At 45.9% G+C, this 24,245-nt stretch overlaps 1 protein-coding gene across 2 annotated transcripts in view; it reads left to right on the plus strand.

Moving 5' to 3' along the window:
• WDR59 (WD repeat domain 59) overlaps positions 1 to 7,182 on the plus strand; it is a 49,217-nt gene extending 42,035 nt beyond the window's left edge. The window contains exons 22-26 of one of the 2 annotated variants that reach the window (XM_035118626.2): positions 97 to 235; positions 334 to 406; positions 905 to 1,028; positions 2,516 to 2,658; positions 3,074 to 7,181. In XM_035118626.2, coding sequence (XP_034974517.2) covers positions 97 to 235; positions 334 to 406; positions 905 to 1,028; positions 2,516 to 2,658; positions 3,074 to 3,309 — 715 coding nt within the window. In that variant the 3' untranslated portion in view covers positions 3,310 to 7,181. Of the gene's footprint in view, positions 1 to 96; positions 236 to 333; positions 407 to 904; positions 1,029 to 2,515; positions 2,659 to 3,073 lie in introns of both variants that reach the window. The other variant, XM_035118627.2, reaches the window with a different exon arrangement.
• The last annotated feature ends 17,063 nt before the right edge of the window (positions 7,183 to 24,245 follow it).

A 24,245-nucleotide genomic window follows, 5' to 3' on the forward strand; every position in this document is an offset into this window, starting at 1 on the left:
TATTTTTTCTTTGGGAGCAGGTGCCCCCCATCTCTTTGAGCCTTTGTGTGAGTGGCCGTTGGTCTACCCAGTCTTCTCTTTCCCTCTCCTTCCTAGGGTGGCCCACTATTGCCAGCTCCATGACGTACAGACTCTAGCCATGCTGTGCAGTGTCTTTGAAGCCCAGTCCAGGCCACAGGGAGCCCTGATTCCTGTGGGATTCTTTCCTCAACGCTCCTCCAACCACAGCCGATATGTACGGGTAGACTCTTCCTCTAACTTCTTTCCCCAAAAGGACCAGTCAAGGTTGGTTCTTCTGGTGATGCAACTTCCCTCTTGTCTCTCTCCCAACAGCCCAGCTTTACCTCCTCTGGCTCCTGTTCCAGCATGTCAGACCCTGGGCTCAGCACCAGCAGCTGGAACATAGGTGAGTGCACTGCTGTCGGCTCTGAAATATCCAGTAGGAAGAGATTTTGGCATTTTGGAAGGTCACCTCCCAGCCCTCTTTGTTCAGATAAGAAAGCCTAGGTTTTTATATCTGGGTCGTTTCCTTTGTACTTTGGGGACTTAATAATTGTGAGCCACTTTGAGAACCCAGATGGCATTACAAATGGGATTTTAAAATAAAAAATAAATTTGGGTTGTCGCTTTGCACTTGGCAAATCTGCTTGCAAAAGGGCAATTGAACACAATTGTGAAAAGCACTTTCCATTGACTACCCAAGCCCAGCTCTTCGGTGACTTGGCCTCAATTCACAATTAGAGGCAGTGACTGGCCCAAAGCGACCTGGTGAGCTTCATGGCTGCATGGGGATTGAACCCTGGTCTCCTAGGTCTTAGTCCAAAACTCCATCTCCACCAGCACACCCCTCTGTGAGCTGCCACCATCTTGTAAGGTCTTCTGTCCACCCTTTGACCTCTTGCAGCCAGCAAAGAATTGGACCACATACCAGCCTGGGGCGAGTCTTCACCTGATGACTTCCGCTTTGGGAACTTGGCATTCGCTGACCACCGGGATCGGGAGAAGGATCAGCATGACAAGAACAAAAGGTACAGAAGGGTGATCAGGCGTGGGAGGGAGGGAGGCAGAAAATTTTCTGGTGTCCTTGGTTGAATGTGTTGCCACAAGGGAGGTGAACTGAGCTTCAAATCAACTCCATTCCCATTGGCTCTGCATTCCCATTTTTTTGAGCATTTCCTGTTCCCTCCTAGAGTGCAATTAGGCTGAGGCAGGGGTGGGAAGTGGGGAACCTTTGCAACTCCAGGCTAGCTCTTGGTTTAACTGGGGAGTGCAGCTGAGCCAGCAGGTCGTTTTGGTCTGCCAGGGAGCTAGAATATCAACACACACATTTATTTTTGAGGTCCTCATGTTTTCATTTCTTTTTAAGTCTTCCATGCCAATCTCCCACAAACAATATTATTCAAGTTTTAAGTTATCCTTCCTCAAGCTGCACCCCAGGCAGCACTTGGAGAGCATGAACTTGGGCATGGGTGTAGCCATGATTGTTGGGGGGGGGGGCAGGCTTTTGTTAGGGAAGCAGAACCTCAGATTTTGATTGATTGGGGGGACGGACAGCTGCCTCCCTGGCTCCCCCCTGGCTACACCCATGAGCTTAGGAAAGGCTGTTTTAAATGCTGATATGTTTGTGCACAGTTTTCTCTTTGGAGGGATCTTGCCAAACCCGAGGAGGAAAAACCCTGGTGCTCTCCTTCACACTGATACAGCTGGTGGCCAACACTGTGCTCCTTGAATGCTGTGTCTATTACATTATTCAGCTGTACAGTTTTATATTTTTGCAAACTATTGCCAAGATAGAAGTTTCTCTCTACATTACACAAACATGCGTGCTCAATCTCCTCCGCCTCTTCCCAATTTTAGAAAGTTTAATTCTTTGTGAAAGTGCTAGAATCTGAGCCACTTTTCTTAACTGTTTGACCTTCAGAGGCACATATAGTGGAACCTCGGGTTTTGAGCATCTCGGAAGCTGAACAATTCGGAAGCCGAACAATTTGGAACCCGAATGCCGAAAACCCAGAAGTAATTGCTTCCGTTTTTGAACGTGTCTCAGAAGTTGAATGGCTTCCAAGGCGCGTTTCTCCATTTTTTTCAATTGATTTTGCCAACTATCCATTGATCCTTGGTTTTTGAATGTTTTGGGAGTTGAACGGTCTTCCGGAATGGATTACGTTCGAAAACCGAGGTTCCACTGTACTACGATAATTCTGCGTACTACAATCATACAAAACTGAGAAGAATAAAAAGCAGCAGCATGAAGCAAAGCCCATCTAGGTAACTTGGAACATGCAGGAAAAACCTACATAAACACAAAACAAAATCAGATAGGTCCCTGCCCCTAAGAGCACACAATCTGAATTTTATTTGGAGGGTGGGGAGGGACAAAGGAAGAGAGGTGCAGAGGTGGTATCATGCAGTGACTGTGAGTGAATTCCAGCCTTTGCTAGCCTGGGACAAAGGCACTTAGGTGCCCTTTGGCTTCATTGTATGTGGAGATGAGGACTCTGGGATCTTTCTCCAGGCTTCTGGACCCAGCCAACACCCAGCAGTTTGATGACTTTAAGAAGTGCTACGGAGAAATCCTTTACCGCTGGGGCCTGCGAGAGAAGCGGGCGGAAGTTCTCAAGTTTGTCTCTTGCCCCCCTGACCCGCACAAGGGGATTGGTGAGTGGAAACCTCGATGGAGGAACTGTAGAACTCAGTGGAAAAGTAGATGCTGTGCCTGCAAGAAGGTCCTGGGTTTCCTTCCCACAGAAATTGTCCTTGGACTGGGTAGTTCAGGCCCCTCTCTTTCCTCTCTCCCTCCTACAAAATTGATTCATGGGAGCAGAGAGTCTTTCTACTTTGGTTAGTGGGATATTTGCTGGAGGGGACTTTTTAGCTTCTTCTGTTGAGATGCCCTCTGGCAGAATAAAAAGAAGGCAAAACCAAAGAGCCCACAGTGGTGGTGTTAGTAACATGCTGGCTTCCAGATCCTACCTTTCCGATATGCCAGCCTTTCCCTTGCGGATGCAGCCTTACTTGCAAGAGCCCCTCCAATAACTTCTCCACTGCTTCTCCTTTCTTTCTCTCCTTGCAGAGTTTGGGGTCTACTGCAGCCACTGCCGCAGCGAAGTGCGTGGCGTTCAGTGTGCCCTCTGCAAGGGCTTTGCGTTCCAGTGTGCCATCTGCCACGTGGCAGTGCGAGGCTCTTCCAACTTCTGCCTGACCTGCGGGCACGGAGGACACACCAGCCACATGATGGAGTGGTTCCGCACTCAGGAAGTGTGTCCCACAGGCTGTGGGTGCCACTGCTTGCTGGAGAGCACTTTCTGACCAAGCGTCGTTGGAGCCTGAATTTGGCCACGTGTGGTCTCCGTTGGGGCCACTCTTGGGAAGCAGAGAGGCTGCTGTCTTCCCATGTTGCTTTCAGGAGCGGTGGCCAGTTGTCTTAGTTGCTGATGGGTTGATGCAGCACTCTGCCAGCAGACGTTTGGGTGGGATGGCTTGTGGTCCATGAGCATCTCATAAGCTCCTGGGGGGCTTCGTGCTTCAGCAGAGTATCTTCCCTAAAGTGCTGAGAAAGAGTCTGTTATTTGCAAAAGACAATCACTGGAAAGGGATGGAGGGATTACAGGCCTTGCAGTCAGCCTGGAGATGAGGAACAAATCAAATGCATTTGGTGGATACTTGAGAAATTTCCAGCACACCAGGAACTGTGTTGTGATCTATTTTCCCCTGAACTACCATTCCTTGCCCTCATGAAGCTGCCTGTACTACACAAACAGAAGTATCAAAGTTAGCAGAGAGAGAAAGAGCTTTGTATACATACAAGGGGGAAGATGCACAAACTTTGACAGGCTGGGTTGGCTGAAGGGTCTCTTGTGCACAGAGTGCAGCGGAATCATTTCTGTGAGCATCGAACAGAAAGCTCTGAACTGGGTTTCTTCTCTCTCTCCGTCTGAGAATTGGGCATGGCTTCATTTCCAGAGATGGGTGGGCCAGTTTGATTTGTTTCCTTTCCCCTCCTTTTCGTTTTATAAAAGGCTGCTACTTTTGGGCCTACCTCAGTGACCTTTTTTCTTGGCTTGTACCTCTTGCACTCCTCTGAGGACCTGCCACCCATTGCAAGACTGGAGTCAACGGCCTGCCAGTTCTGGTGGTGGATTCTGTAAGGCCAAGAGGGTCTAAGAACAGCTGCAAGGAGCAGCACCAGCCATCAACTTTGCAGTAGTGATTTCAGGACTCAAGGATCAGTATTTTTTCTTGCCAAAATGCATTCCGGCCCAAGGGAAGGGCGAAGAAAGAGGCTCCCCTCCAGCCAGCAGGTGCCCAGATTCCTTGGCGGATGGAAATGGGAGCCTGAGTGGAGTTCTTCTGTCTGGGGCTTGGACTGCCAGGCTAGCTGAGCCCACTTAGTGTATGGGCACTGCCTACATGGTTCTTTTCCAGCCTTGTAGTTAAGGAAGTGTATTTGTGTATATTCTGTAATAAAATGAGAACATTTTATAAAGCTGTCTTGCTCTGTCACCACTGCTTGCAAGTCGTCATTTTGCACTCGGTGAACGCTCATATTTCTGCTTTGTGGTGGATTTCTCTGTGCTGCCTTTATTATTGAACTGCCAAATGTGTGGCATTGTGCTAAAAAAGTATTGTAAATTAGGCTGAGGAGGGCAACTTGCCCATGGCAGGCCTGATGTTCTTGTTAGGCGCTTGTGACATCATCATGGCAGCTTAACCAAGATTGTGGAAGACTTTTAGACAAGAGCCAGTAACAGCTAGTTTCAGTTTACAGGTGCTCTCTGCCTTTTACATTCCTATGCATGGCTCAATTCACACAAAACATGAAGCCAAACTACCGCTTAGCATGAACACATGAGCGTGCCAGCTCCTTTGCTCCTCCAATCCTGCTGTAAGCTAAGCCACAGTTTGGCTTTCTTCGTCATTTGAACCTGAGCTTGTGGTTTCGTCTCCAGACAAACTAATCAAGGTTTGTTCCTAGGTTTACAGGTCATGGTTTGTCTAGAGAAGACAAATCATGACGCCTGTTTTCAGATCACATGCAAAGCCAAAGCAGCTTACAGCAGCAGGACCAGCAGCAAAGGCCATATGATCCTGTGTTTGTGTGTGAAGCTATGGTTTGGCTTCGAGTTATTTGCAGACTGGATCTGTGCGTGTCCGTTCCTGCTCCCAAATTGACAGTTACTATTTTTGTGTGTGGGTAAGTATATTTCCTGTGACTTGGCATCACCTCGGGAGGGAGCCTAAAAATGGGATCTGTTTAAAAACCCAGAGTTTGGTGTTTGCATTTTTAACCTCATTTGTCTTATTTGTGCAGCTCAGTCTTCTCCTGGGCTGTACCTTCTCCTCTTGCAGTGTGTCCCTTTCCCCCTCTTCCCTTAAGTGCTGACTCTAGTTTGGCTGCATGCTCTCTCTTGGCTGTCCTCATGTAGGGAGCTGCGCTGTCGGTGGTGCCAGATACTGAACCTCGCAGGGCATTCTGTGGAGGCATTTGTGCTGCCTGTGCAGGGCCTCATGCCTCCAGGCCTCATCCAAAGAGACAGTGTGTCACTGCTTTGCCCTCTTTTTGGACAAGACCCAGAAGAGTGTGTTGCACGTCTTTCTCACTTCTTTGAAACCCCCAACACAACTCAAAGAGGAGCAGGGATCTCTGTACCTTCTGTGTGTGCTACTGGGCTTTGCATCAAATGTCAGCTGTTCCTGTCACCACCAGGTGGCAGCAGCAAATCACCCAAGAAGAAATACTTGCTCCCCAATTGCTGCTGGTCTGTGGGCAACTGGATCTCGGTCACACTTGTCGTTCCAAGTGAGGGAGTATTGCTGATACCTGGTGTGTGTCCGGAGAAGATGGGATTGCAGATCTGGCTGCTCTGCTCCAAGAATGGCACACACTTAAAAGAAAAATGTTGGGTTTCCCCAGGTTTTTCGCACTGGCCAAGAGGCAGGAATGCCAGGGTGCTCCAGTAAGCAGGCAACTGGAGATGCCATGGGGATTTGGGTTACGTTCCTTGCTCGTCTCCATGTATCTAACGGTCTGGAAAAGGGGCTCAGCTGAAGGGATCTCTCTGCAGTGTGCATTTGTGAGTGCTCGTGTCACAGAGGCATCAACAGGTGCTTGACAAGGGTGATGAGGGAGGCTGATGCTCAGGGATGATTAATGTGGACCCGGCTGAGTGAGAGCAACAGGAAGGATAGTTGAAACAAAATAAAAAAATTCCTTCCAGCAGCACCTTAAAGACCAACTAAGTTTTTATTTTTGTATGAGCTTTCATGTGCACGCACACTTCTTCAGATACACTGAAGGATAGTTGACATTGATTCCTGCATTGCAGGATGGCCCTTTGGGTCCCTTCCCAAGCCCACAGTTTGATGATTCTATGACCTAGAATCTCTAAGCAAGCAAGGCATTTTGTCTCGCTAGTGATTCTGGAAGTATCTTCAGCCTCTGCGCCCAGGACTCACATGCCCCTTGCCCCAAATCTGAGCTGTAGTAACTCAGATATTGGTTTGCACCCCCTGGGGCTGATGGGACTTGTAGTCCAAAGCATCCAGAGGGCAGCAGGTTGGTGAATGCCGGCCTTGCATAATTGCATGACATCCCCACCTATATTGCCAACTGAAGACTATTCTCCCACCAGCACCGGAACACATTTTGTATTGGGGAACCAGAAAACATGCCTTCTGTTTTGCAGTGTCTTAGCTGCTCCTGCTATAAGGTAATGCACCAATCTGCCTGGCTGGGAGGGTCAGTTTTATGACATTGGGGAAAACATGGTTAGGTGTTCATATTTGAGTGGTGAAGAGATTGAGGATAGATGGGCAGGACCCGTCACCCCTTTCTGCCCCCCAAAACATGTGTCACCCACAGTGGCTCCTGGCACAGAACAACACATTCACTTAGAGCAGCTGTTAGAGACTCAACCTTTATTTCCTGCTTCTGCATGGGTAAATTTATTTACCCCATTTATTTCATTACATGGGAAATGCTTGGGGGGGGTTAACCTTCCTTTTCTTGCTGGCTGCAGCAGTAGCTGCACGTTCTTCTTGCTGAACACTACAGCCCTCCTGCCCACACTACATACAAGGCAGGGCGTGTGGGGTTTGCATTGCAGGGTCACAGCCAGGGTATTGCAAGTACCACAGGACTTCCTGTTTGTTTGCTGTCCTGAATGTAACCTCACCAATATTATTTTTTTGGGGAGGGGGGAAGTGGAGGGAGGTAATGCAGGCAGAAGGATGTCAAGGTCATTCTCTTGCAGGTCGGCCTCTGGGTTGTCTTGGCTCTTCACCCGACACAGGGTGGACCAGAATTGCGTCTTGAATGGAAGCAGGACAGGCAGTGCTGGTCTGAAGTCCGGGACTGCTGTGATTCCATGGAAGAGCTGCTTGAACGGCTCCTGGAAGGCAACCAAGGCAGTTGGGTTGGAAGCCTGCAGGCACAGCTGGGCAAACTAGCGTGGGATTCCTGGGCATCAAGTGCAATAAGACATTGTCCTTTCCACCAGATACTTGATGCTATCTTTGGGAAAGGAGACTTGGGCATGCTATTTAATGACCCCTAAGTGGTGGCCAGGCTTGCCTCTTTTTCTCACGGAAGCACTGAGGAATTTGTAGCCCTGTAGATGTTGCTGAACTCCAACTCCCATCAGCCTGGCCAGCAGTCGGGGATGATGGGAGTTGCTGTCCCACAATATCTGGAAGGCCACGCAGCCATTGCACCACCATCTTCCCCCCATTTTTCCAAGCTGTTATCTTAAAAGGTGGAGGTATGCATCTCATCCAGTCAAGCCATCTAAGGCAGGGGCCATGTTGTGGGACTTCAAATCCCATCAGCTGCAGCTAGTGTGGTCAGGGATGATGGCAGTTGTAGTCCAAAAAAAACTTGGAAGGCCCCCAGTTCCCCATCTCTAGGCTGAGGCTACTATTCCTTTACAGCAGCTGAACCATAGGCACAACTCCAGCAATTGCCACATTTCTCCTCATCACCACTCCATACCGGAATGAGCCAAATCACTTCAAAGAGGCAGGAGAGCTCTGCCATTAGAGACTGGCAGCTTCAGATGTGAGTGGATGCATCTAGTTTAATTTATTGCAGCCAGTATTTCAACTACAGGCGTGGGAGAGCTGTTGCACCCATTGTTTTGTTGTTTGATAAATAAAACAACCGCCTTTTCCCCATAAAGGTGAACTCAAAGCAACAAGGACCTGAGAGACCAGGGTTCAAATCCTTGCTTGGCCACAAAGCCCACTGGGTGCCCTCGGGGCAGTCCTGCCTCTCAGCCTAAACTACCTCACAGGGCAGTTGTGAGGAGAAAATGGAGAAGAAAAGTAAGTATACCCCTTTGAGCCTTTAGGAGGAAACAGTAGGATATAAATGCAAATAAACAAATAAAATACAGAAGCAAACCTTGAAAAACAAGTGTAAAAACAACATAAAATGCACACCAGTAGCTCGTTCTCTCTCTCCCCCCCCCCACAGAGTGAGTAGTTTTCCTAGCATTTTAAGGAGTTGTCCAAGCATTTAAGCAGTTTCTCCCCTATATGGATACTTCAATGTCCCCTATAATGAGCTCCCTGGCTGAACTTAATTCCAAACACCACCTTTCTTTTTCTTTTTGTTGCTTCTTTCTGTCTTCTGTGCTGTGAGATGTCTTCAGTCACTGCTATCAGGTTGGTTTCTTCAGCAGTTTATGAAATGGCTCCATGCTAGGGCTGAAGAAGCCTAGGCCTGCTGCAGATTTTTTTTCCTGGATCTGGGGGGTTGGGGGGTTGGAGGGTAGGGAGTTTGGGGGCTGGACTGAACTGAATCAGAAAGTGCGCAGTTATGGCAGTCTGTTGGTGCCACCCAGCTCCATTTCCCCATTCAGATTCCAGGCCAAGAGCTGAATGGGGGCCAATAAGCTGAAGGTGTATTTTAAGATGGAAAACTAGACCACCCGGTGGGCCCCTCAGACAGAGCAGTGGGTCCCAAAGTGGGCGGTGCTCCCCCTTGTGGGGGGTGCAGGGATTACCTAGGAGGACCCTAAGAGGCAGGGGTGTGGTGGAGGTGTACATTGATCATGGCATCAAGTTCATTAGTTTGGCGACTTAATGACAATTAAACAGTTTTAATTTGATTTTGAATAAATATGCAAGTAATTGTAGGTTGTGCAAACTGCTCTTCTGAACAAGGGTTTTCATAGGGTAGGGCCACCCAAACATTGTGGGAGTCACTGAGATAGAGGATACCTTCAAACAGAGGGCTATCATTCGTAAAGTGCAACACACAGCCACCCTAGGAAAATATGGTTTTTTCCCCTCTATGAGATTCTCAGCCCCCTTTCCCAGCTCTAGAGTAGCTGCTTACTCAGGACAGATCTAGAACCGAGATTGAACCTGGGTAGAACCTTTAAACAGCAGACTGCCTGGGATGTCGGAAGGTTACTACCTCCCCCCCCCCCCGCTATGAATGAATGAATCGGCTTTTCCAGCTGCTCCCTTGTAAGGAGTGAGGGAGAAAGAGCTTCATTTAGGAAGGCTGAGAGAAGGGACGGGACCAAGGCTGCTCCAATGCCTGCTGCCTTGAGGGTATGGGGTAGGACAGTTCCCCCCCCCAAGGGACTTCCCATTTCCCCCGGAATTATGCCATCTGACTTGGTGGCCTGTTCTCAATGGATTAATCAATTTAATTTGTACACCTTTTTCTCCAAGGAGCTCAAGGGGGCCTACATGGTTCTCTTCCCATTCAATCCCCCACAACAACCCTGTGAGGTGGGCAAGGCTGAGAGACAGTGACTGACACACACACCCAGGTCACCCAGTGAGCTTCATGACCGTGTGGGGATTCAAACCCTGGTCTCCCAGGTCCTCGCCTGACACTCTTCACCATTGGATCACACTGGTATTTCAGCCTACAGAGATTTTCCCATGCCCCAGTTCCCTAACGGGCTGTGGCAGCCATCTTTGTTTCCCCCCTGCCCCAGTTTGCTCACCTCTGTGCTTCAGGCAGTTTGTTCCCCTTGGCGTCCCGGAGATTCAGCTTCCTTAGGACGCGGATCAGCTTGCTGATCTGTCGCAGAGTCATTTCAGGGGCCTGGCATGCCAGCCGCTGCCGCTGGCTGATCAGGCAAGGCGGGTTGGCAAAGAGGGAGAAGTAGCTGTTTCGGCCCAGGAGCTGCACCGCTTGCTTGTTCCCATAGCAGGAGGCGTACTGAGGGGGCAAGGAGGGGAGAAAGGCAAAGCAGGTTAGCCCCAGTCGAGAGGCTGCCCCAGAAACACCATCAAAGCATTCCTGACATATGGCCCTCAAGCTTAAAGACCTCCAAAGATGGAGACCCCACCACACTTCTTGGCAGCAAATTCCACTGCCGAGCAGCTCTTACTGTCAGGAAGTTCTTCCTAATGTTTAGGTGGAATCTTCTTTCTTGTAGTTTGAATCCATTGCTCCATGTCCACTTCTTTGGAGCAGCAGAAAACAACCTTTCTCCCTCCTCTATATGACATCCTTTTATATATTTGAACATGGCTATCATATCACCCCTTAACCTTCTCTTCTCCAGGCTAAACATACCCAGCTCCCTAAGCCGTTCCTCATAAGGCATTGTTTCCAGGCCTTTGGCCATTTTGGTTGCCCTCCTCTGGACACGTTCCAGCTTGTCAGTATCCTTCTTGAACTGTGGTGCCCAGAACTGGACACAGTACTCCAGGTGAGGTCTGACCAGAGCAGAATAAAGGTAAAGGGACCCCTGACCGTTAGGTCCAGTCGTGACCGACTCTGGGGTTGCACGCTCATCTCGCATTATTGGCCGAGGGAGCCGGCGTATAGCTTCCAGGTCATGTGGCCAGCATGACAAAGCCGCTTCTGGCAAACCAGAGCAGCACATGGAAACGCCGTTTACCTTCCTGCTGTAGCGGTTCCTATTTATCTACTTGCATTTTGACGTGCTTTCGAACTGCTAGGTTGGCAGGAGCTGGGACCAAGCAACGGGAGCTCACCCCGTCACAGGAATTCGAACCGCTGACCTTCTGATCAGCAAGCCCTAGGCTCAGTGGTTTAACCACAGCGCCACCTGGGTCCCATTACAGAATACAGTGGTACTATTACTTCCCTTGATCTAGATGCTATACTCCTATTGATGCAGCCCAGAATTGCATTGGCTTTTTTAGCTGCTGCATCACACTGTTGACTCATGTCAAGTTTTGTTGACTCATGTCAAGTTTCAGCTAGAATCTTTTTGCAGTCTTCTCTGCCGGGTCCTGTTGGTTAGCATCCTTTACTTTCAGTATGGTGCTGGAGGAGACTCTTGAGAGTCCCATGGACTGCAAGAAGATCAAACCTATCCATTCTTAAGGAAATCAGCCCTGAGTGCTCACTGGAAGGACAGATCGTGAAGCTGAGGCTCCAATACTTTGGCCACCTCATGAGAAGAGAAGACTCCCTGGAAAAGACCCTGATGTTGGGAAAGATTGAGGGCACTAGGAAAAGGGGACAACAGAGGACGAGATGCTTGGACAGTGTTCTCGAAGCTACAAACATGAGTTTGACCGAACTGCGGGAGGCAGTGCAAGACAGGAGTGCCTGGCGTGCTATGGTTCATGGGGTCATGAAGAGTCAGACACGACTAAACGACTAAACAACAACAACAACTTTCAGTATTGCCGTACCATTTTAAGAACATCTTTAAAATGTGCTGGATGAGGCCAATGGCCCCTCTGGTCCAGCATCCTGTTGTTACAGCAGACAACCAGGTGCCTGTGGGAAATCTGCAAGAGCACAAGAGCCCTCTCTTCTCCTACGTTTCCAGCAACTGGTATTCAGAAGCATTGCTGCCTCCAGCTGTGCAGGCAGGGTGTGACTATCACGGCTAGCAGTCAATAGCCTTCTCCTCCATGAATTTATCTAATAATCTTTTAAAGCCATCTAGGTTGGTGGCCATCACTGCCTCCCGGGGGAGGCAGTGTAAGAGATGTCTTCAAATTGAGACACATTCCCACGGATGCCCTTCTCTCCTTATATAAAACATGCTGGTGATCAGTTTAGCTGTGGTTCTTGTACTGCAGGGGGTTGGACTAGATGAGCCTTGGGGTCCCTTCCAGCAGTACAATCCCGGGATTCTATGTACTAGCTGAGTTCTTTGATCATCTTGCACCTTAGCAACATTTTAGATTATAAGCAACGCTTATAGATTATCTAGCAACGCTTGCTGCAGATACCATTCTGGGGAGAAAGAGGGTCCACAAATGGAGTAAGTAAATCAATGGGCACGGCCGGATTGTTTCTTACCGGGACAAAAGTGGCCATATGTCTTCCGAAGCAGAAGAGGTGGTCCCAAGAGGTGTCTGTGAGGTTGATTAGCCGCTCAGCCCTTGAGAGACCCGTCACTCGCCAGCTTTATAGGGATGCACCAGTGCTGTGCCGGAAACCAAAGGATACAGGCTGAGCTGTGCCTGCTGCCCACCCCCTTGCCCCGTTCCAGTGACCTCATCCCTGGTCAAGTTTCTCTAAGCAGTGCCTGTGCCTGCCTCTGCTGGCTCATCTTACCCAGAGGGCGGAGGCAGCCAAGAAAAGCAATCAATTAATTATTGGCCGCCATTGTGCTCTCACAAAGAGAGAGTTGGGCCTAGGAAGAGCGGCAGCAAGAAAAGTAGGGCTTCTGCAAATAAGGGTCGTGAGTTGGGCTTACGGCATTTATACTGCTGAGCCAAAATGAAAACAAGACAAAACACTCTGAGGCTCAGAGATCAAACATAGATAGCCACATTGGACCATTAGCACAAAGCAACAACAGCAACACAAGGGCACCAGTACTTGTCATTGTTCAGCCATTAGTCCCCCAAAGCAGCTAACAAGATGCAGGAATTAAAAGCCAGCAGAAATTGATAACAAAAGCAGCAATAACATAGGACACCAAATAGGACACAAAGCATAAGGATGCTTCTAGATGGGTGCTTAATATGTAAATGGATTATTGGTAATGGACAGACTGCGTTTCATACTCTCTCCCAAGTGTCCCTATTTTCCGGGCACATTCCCAGATTTACAAGCCATCCTGGCTTCTGATTTGATCCCGGAATGTCCCTATTTTCTTCACCAGCGCCACAGTGGCAGCTGCGAAGGGAACATCCTGTTGCCTCTCCTTGGCCTCTCCTGCCTTTGGGCAGTTTGTAGTGGCTGCTGGAGAGCGGATGAAGAGGAGGAGAGGCTGCCGCTGCCAAGGCCCAGCCTCGCATGATGCGCCAGCTCTGAGGGGCAGGCAGAGGCCAGGTCCACCCTGGACGGAAAGCGGGGCAGGGTTCAAGGAGTCCTGATTTAAAAGAAACACAAAACCTTTGTGTGTCTGCATCTAATCTTGCCCCTTTCCAAAAACTGTTTATTGGTGTTTGTTTTTCTTTTTGTAAATCAACCAAAGAATAGAATAAAATCAGAATTAAGAGGCTTTTTCAGGACAATGAAGGGCATGTGTGCTGTGTCCCATTGGTGAAGTGGTGGCATTCATCCGTCCTTGCTGGGTGTGGGTTGACAAAAGAGTGAGGGCTTGAGGAGGGTCAGTTGGGGGCGGGGAGTGAGAAATCTCTCTGTTTTCATCTGAGGAATGTTGGAGGGTGTGGGATTTCCCCCAGAAAGGGATAAATCTGGATAAAATTGGTGTGAGTGGGTGGGAGGCGGGGTGTTTTGATGCCTCTGTGTGAATGCAGCTTTTTTATTTTAAAAGAGAGAGAGACTTGCATGCATGAGTAGTGCCCATTCCACCATAACTCCCCATCTGGAAGCAAGCTAAATAAGAATAAGGCTTACAGCTACCTTAAGTGATGGCCACCACCTTGGATGGCATTAAAATAGGGTTAGACCAGGCACCCCCAAACTCAGACCTCCAGATGTTTTGAAACTACAACTCCATAGCTGCCAAGTTTTCCCTTTTCTCGCGAGGAAGCCTATTCAGCATAAGGGAAAATCCCTTTAAAAAGGGGATAACTTGGCAGCTATGCAACTCCCATCATCCCTAGCTAACAGGACCAGTGGTCAGGGAATGATGGGAATTGTAGTCCCAAAACAGCTGGAGGGCAGAGTTTGGGGATGCCTGGGTTAGACAAATTCATGGAGAAGGCTATTGAGGACTACTAGCCACGATGGCCATGCTCTGCTTCCACAGTTGAAGGCAATAATGCTAGCAAATACCAGTTTGCTAGAATCCAGAGGAGGCGAGAGTGCTTTTGTGCTCATGGAGTTGCTGGGAGTTGCAGTCCAAAACTTCTGGTGGGCACCATGTTGCGGAAAGCTGCTTCAGATAATAAATCTCTTGGACATTTCTAAGCACCATAGAGTTCCTGATGCGCTCTTGAGAGAGCATCAGTATTTAAGAATAATGATAAATATGTTTCTCAGGGAAACCTTGCAGGTATTTTATATTCTCTGGCAATGCAAAGCCAGCCGTGCCCACCAGCGGCTGTGAATATCATCCATGCCATGTCCCACCTCACACTGCAACTTGGGTGAAAAGGGCCTTGCCTTTGGCAATCGACTGGATGCAGAAAGAGCTACCTTGCAAAGCGTCCCTTCTGTTTTGTTGTGCACTCAGGGTGGGGGCAGTATTTATTTAATTTTCACAGGGACTGGCAACAGATACAGCTGAGGACAGAAAGTGTCAGTGGAGGGGCTTGTGACCGAGGAAGAAGAGCCCCAGGAAGGGACCTATGCCATTGTGTAGTTAATTGTGGTACACATTCACTGTGCCAACAAATGCTGTGGTGGCAGATTTCCTCCATCATCAGGATGTCAGGCAGAGTGGTGTGTCTGAAGGTGGAGCATCAGGTGATCAGTATCCAGGAAAAGAAATGCATGCCCATAAAGAGAAGGGAGATTTATGTACATGCACGCAGATACACACACACACACACACACACACACACACACACGTATATTTGAATGACATGTGGCAAAATCTCAAGAGAAACAGAAATCTCTCTCTCCCCCCCCAAAAAAAACCCCACACATCAACTTCAGGATGAAAACAATATCAATGGACAAAAAGATGAAATCAAACAGAAATTTCTTCTGTCATTTTGAAGCCCATTTCACAAGAACTTTACAAGACAGGTGAGATGAGAATTTGTAAGAGGCGCATGACTTTTTATGGGAACTTTTATGGTGCCTTGAAGACTAGCAGGTTTTTCAGCACAAACCTATACCTGTTTCTGTTTTCTGTAAGTCCTCTTGAATGCAATGGGTATATTCTCAGGTAAGTGGGTGTTAGGAGTGCAGCCTTATTGTGTGACATCTACTGACTACAGACCACTTGACTGGGTGCATGGAGAGAGATCCTCCATTGGGAGGGGAGACTCCTCACGAATGGGAGGAGGAAAGCCTTTTTTATTTTTTATTTTTAGTTTAGTTTAATCCACTCTTCTCATGCCAGCAAATGATCTGAAACACAGCTGTCCTTCAAAATTCACAGCTCTCCAAATTTTGTGATGCAGAAAAATGCATACATTGGTGAAAAAGAAATGTGAGAGCTTAAAATTGAAGGATTCATTTATCCCTCAAGTCCAAATATACATAAATAGGCACAGGAAAAAGGGGGGTCAAATATTAGCTGCCTAATTGATGAGACCATAATAAAAAAAATCCTTCCAGCAGCACCTTAGAGACCAACTAAGTTTGTCATTGGTATGAGCTTTCGTGTGCATGCACACTTCTTTATATCCTTTTATTTCAATGGCTCTGAGTATGACAGACATTGGGTGCAACCCTGTATTTCCCTACACCAAGAAAACTAGCATGTCATGTGGGCAGCTAGATTTGAACCCCTCTCTGATTTCTCCTGTTCTTGTTCCTGGCCCAGATAGAAGTGAAGCAGGTGCAGACGGCAACATTTTTGATGTGGCCTCAGACGATGGTTTTGCCCAGGCAAAGCAGACACAAATTCTACCAGGCAGTTCTGCTTTCCCCTTCTGATCACCCACAGGATTTTGATGAAGAAATCAGGTTTGTCAGCCTTTAAATTTCATAATGTTTTTGGGAAATTCTACTGCACAACAGTAAATAATCACTCCAGGGTGTATTGTTAAAGTTCTCATTAGGTGTCATCTTTGGCTATCACTCACGGCTGAGTAAGATTGTCTTCCATGAACATGGTTTTAATAGTGGGTCCGTAAGTGACTGTGGAGGCCAATTCTGGATCCACACATCCATAGGCTACTGGGCAGGAGTTGATCACAGTGAGGGTTTGTCAAACATGCCTTTCTCTTAGCTAGTTTCTCCTTTTTGCCCTGAGTTTGTGCTTCTTCAAAGTCCATGACACCTTTGGTAAAGGCTGTTCTCCAACTGGAGCGCTCACAGGCCAGTGTTTCCTAGTTGTCGGTGTTTATACTACAGTACTTTTTTTAAAAAAAGATTTGCCTTGAGAGAGTCTTTAAACCTCTTTTGTTGTCCACTGCTTTTGTTGTCTTAAATTGGGAATAGAGTAGTTGCTCTGGAAGATGATCACCAGGCATCCGCACAACATGACCAGTCCAACGAAGTTGATGTTGAAGAATCCTTGCTTCAACACTGGTGATCTTTGCTTCTTTCAGTACACTGAACATTAGTTTGCCTGTTTTCCCGAGTGATGTGTAGAATTTTTCGGAGACACGGTTGATGGAATCTTTCGAGAAGCTGGAGATGGCATTTATAAGTGGTCCATGTTTCACAAGCATACAGTAAAGTTGGTAGTACAATAGCTTTGTAAACAAGCATTTTGGTCTCCCTGCGAATGTCCCGGTCCTCAAACACTCTGCGCTTCAATCAGGAGAAAGATGCACTCGCAGAGCTCAGGCGATGCTGGATTTCGACATTGATGTCAGCCCTTGTGGAAAGATAACCGCCCAGGTAGGAATGTGATCAGCACTTTTCAACTTTACACCATCAAGTTGGATTTGTGGTGCTGCAGAGGGGTTGTTTTGTGCTTGTTGGTGCAGCAGTTTGGTTCTTTGGATATTGAGTGATAGACCAAGCTTTCCATAAGCTTCTGCAAAAATATTTAGGATGGTTTCAAGGTCATCCTCTGAGTGCACACACTACATTGTCATCAGCATAAAGCTCTAAGTACTCCCAGTACTTAAAATTTTTTTTAAATACAGCAAACAAAGCATCCCATAAAAGCAAACATAAAGGTCAGAGGAATAAAATTTTCACACCTATTGTTACTCCCAGTACTTAATCACTGGTTGAAATGATTGTGCCTAAATTAGTCGTGCCCATTAATTTCACTGGATAGGCTTGACTAAATAAGAATTTCTTCAGCAGATGTCAAAAAGAATACAGTGAAGGTGTCTGCCTGATATCAACTGTTTCCACACTAAATGATCATGTTTACAGATGTGGTGCAGGTATTATGTGGCATCTGTAGTAGTGCCAGTTCTGTCAATCAAAGTGGTCAGATGGGCACGTATGGGCTAAGGCAATCTCTTAGGTAGCATGGAATACAGCCCACAGACACAGTTTCCTATACCCCTCTCTGCTATTGCAGTACAGAGCACTGAAGTTCATTGTTTGCTCAGTGTGTGTGTGTGAATTGTTCAGGCAATTGTTGGGGGAAGGGGGCAAAAGGCAAGGAGGAGGCGGGGGATTATAAATGACTGGAGGTATAAATGACTACCAGACATTGAAAAGCAGATCAAGTGCACCTATTTTGTTGAATTAATCAGAATTTGAATAAATGTGCAATTAATTGTTAGCACTTTCAATCTTATTCTGTTTATCTTCGCTAGTTGGTCATGCAACCTGCCGGTCTGCAGAATGCTTTTTATAGTATGATATGGCATGGCATAGCATGGACTAGGGACGAGTTTTTGGAACCAAGAAGGCAGTGGCCTGAAAAGGTATTTATTATTTTTCTTATGCTACCCCTGGGCTGGTGAAGTAACTTCTATTCAGGGCCTTCTTTTTTGTTAATCCTTTTTATGCCTGTAATTAAAGATGGCAGAGAACTCCCTCCCCATACCTTCTCTCCTTGTGAAGGAGGTGTTTGTTTTTGTGTTTTTTTAAAATAATTTTTATTGAAGATTTTCAACTTAAACATCATATCATCATAACATAAACAATTAACCTAGAAAAAACAAGAAAAATAAAAAATAAATAAAAAATAAAGAAAGGCAAAAAATAAATAAATTCAATCTTATCTAATATTCCTTAACACAACTTCGACTTCCCCATCCCTCCCTTCCCGAGTCCATTTTAATCCCAACTTCAACAATTTCCCCCATTTAATAAATTCCTCTTATAATACAATCTAAATTATCACATAATTAATTAATTTCAAATCCTATAAAATTTAAAATTCCCTTAAAAATATTCAATATATAAAACCCCTTAGCCTATAGATTCCCTTAAAAATATTCCCAATTATTTATCTAATGACCTCACTCTTCATCTATTACCCATATTTTTTAACACCCTCCTCCTTCCCCTGGTTGGCAATTCCCTGTAAACCCCGGCCAGCTCCTTATAACAATCCATTTTTCATACCATTTAATCCATCCCATGTTTATAATTCCTTATATTTTTCACCCCACTCCATCTCTTGCCCACTCCATACTACCTCCCTCTCTCCACCTCTCCTTCTGTTGTTCCAATCTCTGTCCCCAAATACCTTTCCCAGCTTTCTTCTTCTTGTCCCCCCAAAGCCAAATCTTGTTCTGATCTGTTGTCATTGTCTGATTGGCCTTGACCAGAATCTGGACTCCCTCTCCCACTGAGAGGCCAGCATCCTGAGTCTTTTCTTGGACTGGAGCCTTCTGAATAAAATCAATGTCCTTTGCAGCTTCCCTCACAAATTGCTCAGGCTTCACATTTTTCGGTTCATCTTGAATCTCATCTTGTAATTCCAAATTATCCTTTAGGGGAAACAGTTGTATCACTTCTTTAAAACTTTGTGTCTGTCTTCTATATTCCTGCACATCCTCCACCCACTCTTGAACTTGTTCTAACAGATGTTGCATACGGTCTTTGTCCAGTTGGGGACTCATTGTTTTGTCTGTCCAGTTCCTTTGTGTTCTCAAATTACAGTGGAAGGCATATGCTGTTATTTCCAAAGACGGTGCACTGTTCTTTCCCAGGCTACCTTCAATCCTTTTAATTATACTTGGTCCTTTATTTATCCTGTAAAATCCAACTTCACTTTTTACTTCCAAAGTCTTTCACAACACAAATCCCGCTATTTCTACACCTAATTCAAAAGTTGAAGAGTTCTTCTTGATAGATAACTTCCTAACCAGTGACATCACAATGGCGGCTGGTCTTTGTTTCCAGGCTCTTGCCCCCAGGTTGCCGAAGGGCTCGTTCCAAATTTAGATTTTTTGCAGAGATCCACAGAGTCCAATCTCCTTCCCTTGGCTCTGCCCCACAGGGAAGGGGTCCAACATGATTTTTTAGCGGATTTCAAAGTCCCGTTTCAGCATCTTAGCTGCAGGTTTTGTAACTGCTTGTGTATCTCGGTGGGGGGGACACACGACCTCCGTTTCCTTTTTTAGATTCCCCTCCCAGGACCAAATCTTCTCCAATTGTTAATCCCCCCCAAAATTTTTACTTACAAGTCCAATCTTTACTTGGAGGTATCTGACGCTCAACTGTCACCGGCACAGAGCTTTATGTAGCAGTCTACCCAAGCCCCCCCCCCCCTGCTCAGCCTGCTCTTGGCGCTCCTCAAAAGGAGCTTCCCGGGCAGCGAACGGGACTCTGCGGGGCTCAGCTGGGTACCCATGTCCCCGGAACGCTCAATCCAGGGGTTCTCCGGGGGGGGGGGGTCGCGGTGCTCTCACAACTCTCCCCCCCCAGGTCGCTAAGTGCCTCGGAGACCGAGGATTCCCCCGCCGGTTGGCAAATGGCAACAGACCGGAAGTTGTGAAGAAGGTGTTTGAGGCCATAGGACAGAAACTTTCAACCTTTTTGAGTCCACGGCTCCCTTGAGCAATTACATTCTTTCTGCAGCACCCCTGTGGGGCTCAGGAGCCCCGTTATGTCACCCCTTGCCTGCAGGGGTGCTCCCTTATGGAGTGTTCCCTCAGCCTCCTCTCCACTCCCATCTCCTTGGGAGGCCTCTGGGCAGCCACCACTGCCGTCCCTGGTCTCTGAGCTGCCAGCCACCCTCCTGCCCCAAAGAGAGGTGCCTCCCAGAGGCACTATCCGCTTGCAGAGTTTATAGCCAGGGCTGCTGCAATAAATAGCCATAGGAGCTCGGTCACACCATCTAGTTCATCCCTAGGCTTGCAGCTGGGGAAGGAAGGCCGTCTCCAAATTTCCTCTCCCCCTCAAGTTTTTTAAAAACAAATAATTAAATCTGCAGCAAAGCCTTTGTTTAAAGGTCTTCTTGTAATGATTTTCTCTCACAGAGGCCAAGCAAACCTCTAGGCACCCTTCCCAAGCTAACAACAACAACAACAACAACAACAACAATTTATTTATACCCCACCCATCTGGCTGAGTTTCCCTAGCCACTCTGGGCGGCTCCCAATCGAGTGTTAAAAACAATACAGCATTAAATATTAAAAACTTCCCTAAACAGGGCTGCCTTCAGATGTCTTTTAAAAATAGGATAGCTGCTTATTTCCTTGACATCTGATGGGAGGGCATTCCACAGGGCAGGCGCCACTACCGAGAAGGCCCTCTGTCTGTTTCTCTGTAACCTTAGTTCTCGCAATGAGGGAACTGCCAGAAGGCCCTCAGCGCTGGATCTCAGTGTCCAGACTGAACGATAGGGGTGGAGACGCTCCTTCAGGTATACAGGACCAGGGTCATTTAGGGCTTTAAAGGTCAGCACCAACACTTTGAATTGTGCTTGGAAACGTACCTGGATATTTAAAACATTGATGCTTGTTTATATCTGCTTTAAGTTTATTGCTGATTTTAATATTTTGAATGGTTTAAACTGTTGTTATTCATTGTTTCATTTTTGGGGGTAAACCTGGACTGGGAAAGGCTTGCCACAGTAGTTCATGCATTGGTTGCTTCAAGACTGGATTACTAAAATGCGCTCTGTGTGGGGCTTTGCTTGCACTTGAACTGGAAGGTGCAGTTAGTGCAGAATGCTGCAGCAATGGTTGCTTACAGGAGTGAGCTCTTGTCAGCATAGAACACCTGTGCTCAGAGATCTGCACTGGCTTTCAATTTGCTACTGGTCCAGGTTCAAGGTGTAACTATTTGCATGTAAACCCTATCTGTAAGACCACTTTTAGTGTGACAGCACCTAGACTTTGGAAATCTCTGCTGATTAAGACCAATCAGGTACCTCCAGGTGTGCCTTTTTCAGCACCTGCTAAAAACTTGGCGCCTACCCAGATGCTTAGAAAGTTGAGGTAATTTTAATCTGCTTTTGTATGCTTTATACAGTGGTTGTTAATCTTTCTCAATTTTATTGTTTTTTTAATTGTAAACTGCTTTGAGGAGGTGGTGGTAGTGGTTGTTTTTACAACCCAGCAGTGCATTTATGAAATAAATGAATAAACTAAGTAAATAATTGGTGAACGGAGGAATTGATTGGGCTGCTTAGATGTGGCACAGACCCACCAGGGTGAGGTTCTCAAGAAATAAAACTGGGGCGTCTGACATAGACTCACAGTGGAAAATCTATATGTCTGCCCAAAGTACAATAACGCCAAAAAGTTCGTTTTGCACAAGCATGCATGGCCTGAAGGATAAGGTAGGGAAAATGTGGGGCATTATTCCTACCCTCCAACATCCTTTTGCATGTTAAGATTTTTTATATAAGGATGTTACGGAGAGAGAAAAAGAACAAGCCCTTGCTAGAGACATTGGGTTCTTATCTCATTATACACGATAAAGCTATTTTTAGCTCTCTCTCTTTTTGCTTTTTCTTGTAAGACCAATTGCAGTCATCAACAGGTTTACCACAGCTATCAGCCAATCACCCATTCCCACCATCCTTCTGAGTAATACCCCTCCCCAGCCTCTCACTATATATGAGGGTCTGGTGATTCAGTGTACTGTATCTGAAGAAGTGTGCATGCACACGAAAGCTCATACCACTGACAAACTTAGTTGGTCTCTAAGGTGCTACTGGAAGGAATTTTTTTATTTTGTTTCGACTACGGCAGACCAACATGGCTACCCACCTATAACTAAAGCCAAATTGTTACTAAAAAAACCTTAAAGAATCTGAAAGGAAAGAAATAACATAAATGACAAGAATAGAAGTACATAAAAAAGTAAAGTATTTGGGTGTATGGATAACAGCAAAAAACATAAATATCTTGCGAGATAATTATGGGGAAAAATTGGCATGGAATTAAAAGAAATTTGGAATAGGATGAATCTCTCCTTATTGGGAAGAATTGCAACTATAAAAATGAATGTACTTCCAAGGGTGTTAGTCCTCTTCCAAGCTAGATAGGGAGGAAATAACAGAACTGGAAGGACATGACAACAGGTTTGAATGGCATGCTTATCTATGGCATGGAAAGGCAAAAATACATAAAGGGTTTCACAGTCATAAAGTAAGGAGATAATTGTTTAAAGTGTGGGGAAAACACAAAGACCTACTAGAACCTAAGACACCTTGGTGGTTATCACCTATTGAGGCATTGTCACTTAAAACATTGGGGAAAAATTAAAACTGAAAGAATATGAAGAAATAAAGGAAAGGGGGGGGAGGGGAAGTCCATAAGACAATGATCAGAAAAATGGGTGTTTAAAATTAGATTTGTTTTGTTTGTTTGCCTTCTTTTTTTGTTAGTTATATGTTATATTGTATGAGTTTTTTATGTTTATTCTGTTAAAAAGGAAAAATGAATAAAAATTATTTACAAAAAAAGAAGGATATTTTTAAAGAGTACAATAAGAAAGGCTTTTCATATTTGGTTTCCCAATTCCAAAAGGAAGTGATAGAAGAAAACTCAAAATTATTTTAAAAAGGCATATAATATCCTTTTGGAGTGGGAAACTAAAGATGAAGAAGTGAAGTCGGTAATAATAAAATGGGCACAAGATATAGGCCACAATATACAATTTGAAAACTGGATAAAATTGTGGAAAGTAAATTTGAAATTTACGGATTGTATATTGTTGAGAGAGAATTACATGAAGATTTTGTATAGATGGTACAGTATACAGTGGTGCCTCGCAGGATGAATTTAATTCGTTCCGCGAGTCAATTCGTTTTGCGAAAAATTCATCTTGCGAATCGCGGTTTCCCATAGGAATCCATTGAAATTTCTTTTTTCCCCCATAGGAATGCATTAATTAAATTAAATTAAAATGAAAAAGAAGTTAGACTTCATTCGCTGTAAAAGATGGTGTTGGGGGAGGGGAGCCTACAGCTTCTTTATATAAAGTTTTCTTCTCTAAATTTATGATTCAGCAACTCTCCCTTGGCATGCTAGTTCAAATTATGTATGTACAGGTGAAAAGAGATGAAACTGGATTGCAGTTATAGAATATAACATTAAATTGAACTCTGTGTTTGTTATATATATAAAAAAAAGGAAAAAGGGAGGGAAGCTCTATTTTGCAAACGGTTTACAAAGGAAACTTAGAGCTGATTCTTCCCCATCCTCTATTATCTACGGACTGAACTGAATAATGCTGAAAGGACTTGGAATTTAATTTAATTTGAAGTATATTTGCTTATCTTCGGCTGAATGGAGGGATGAAAGGTGAAATACAAGCTTGCCAAGGAGTTCATGGGTCGGAGCAATGGGGACAATCTCCAAAAGCACCTGATGCAGAGGGATCCCCATTGCATGGGCCGTCAAGCCTCCGCTTAAAGACCTCCAAAGAAGGAGACTCCACCACACTCCTTGGCAGCAAATTCCACTGTCGAACAGCTCTTACTGTCAGGAAGTTCTTCCTAATGTTTAGGTGGAATCTTATTTCTTCTAGTTTGAATCCATTGAATCCAACCTTTCTCCTTCCTCTATATGACATCCTTTTATATATTTGAACATGGCTATCATATCACCCCTTAACCTTCTCTACTCCAGGCTAAACATACCCAGCTCCCTAAGCCGTTCCTCATAAGGCATCGTTTCTAGGCCTTTGACCATTTTGGTTGCCCTCTTCTGGACACGTTCCAGCTTGTCAGTATCCTTCTTGAACTGTGGTGCCCAGAACTGGACACAGTACTCCAGGTGAGGTCTGACCAGAGCAGAATACAGTGGTACTATTACCGTGTTTCCCCTTTTTTAAGACGTAATCATAAAGTAAGCCATGGCAGGATTTTTAAACATTTGCGAAATGTAAGACATACCCCGAAAATAAGGCATACCTCCATGCCGTGTGGAGC

The sequence above is a fragment of the Zootoca vivipara genome, chromosome 6, assembly GCF_963506605.1.
Source record: "Zootoca vivipara chromosome 6, rZooViv1.1, whole genome shotgun sequence".
Taxonomy (NCBI): Eukaryota; Metazoa; Chordata; class Lepidosauria; order Squamata; family Lacertidae; genus Zootoca; species Zootoca vivipara.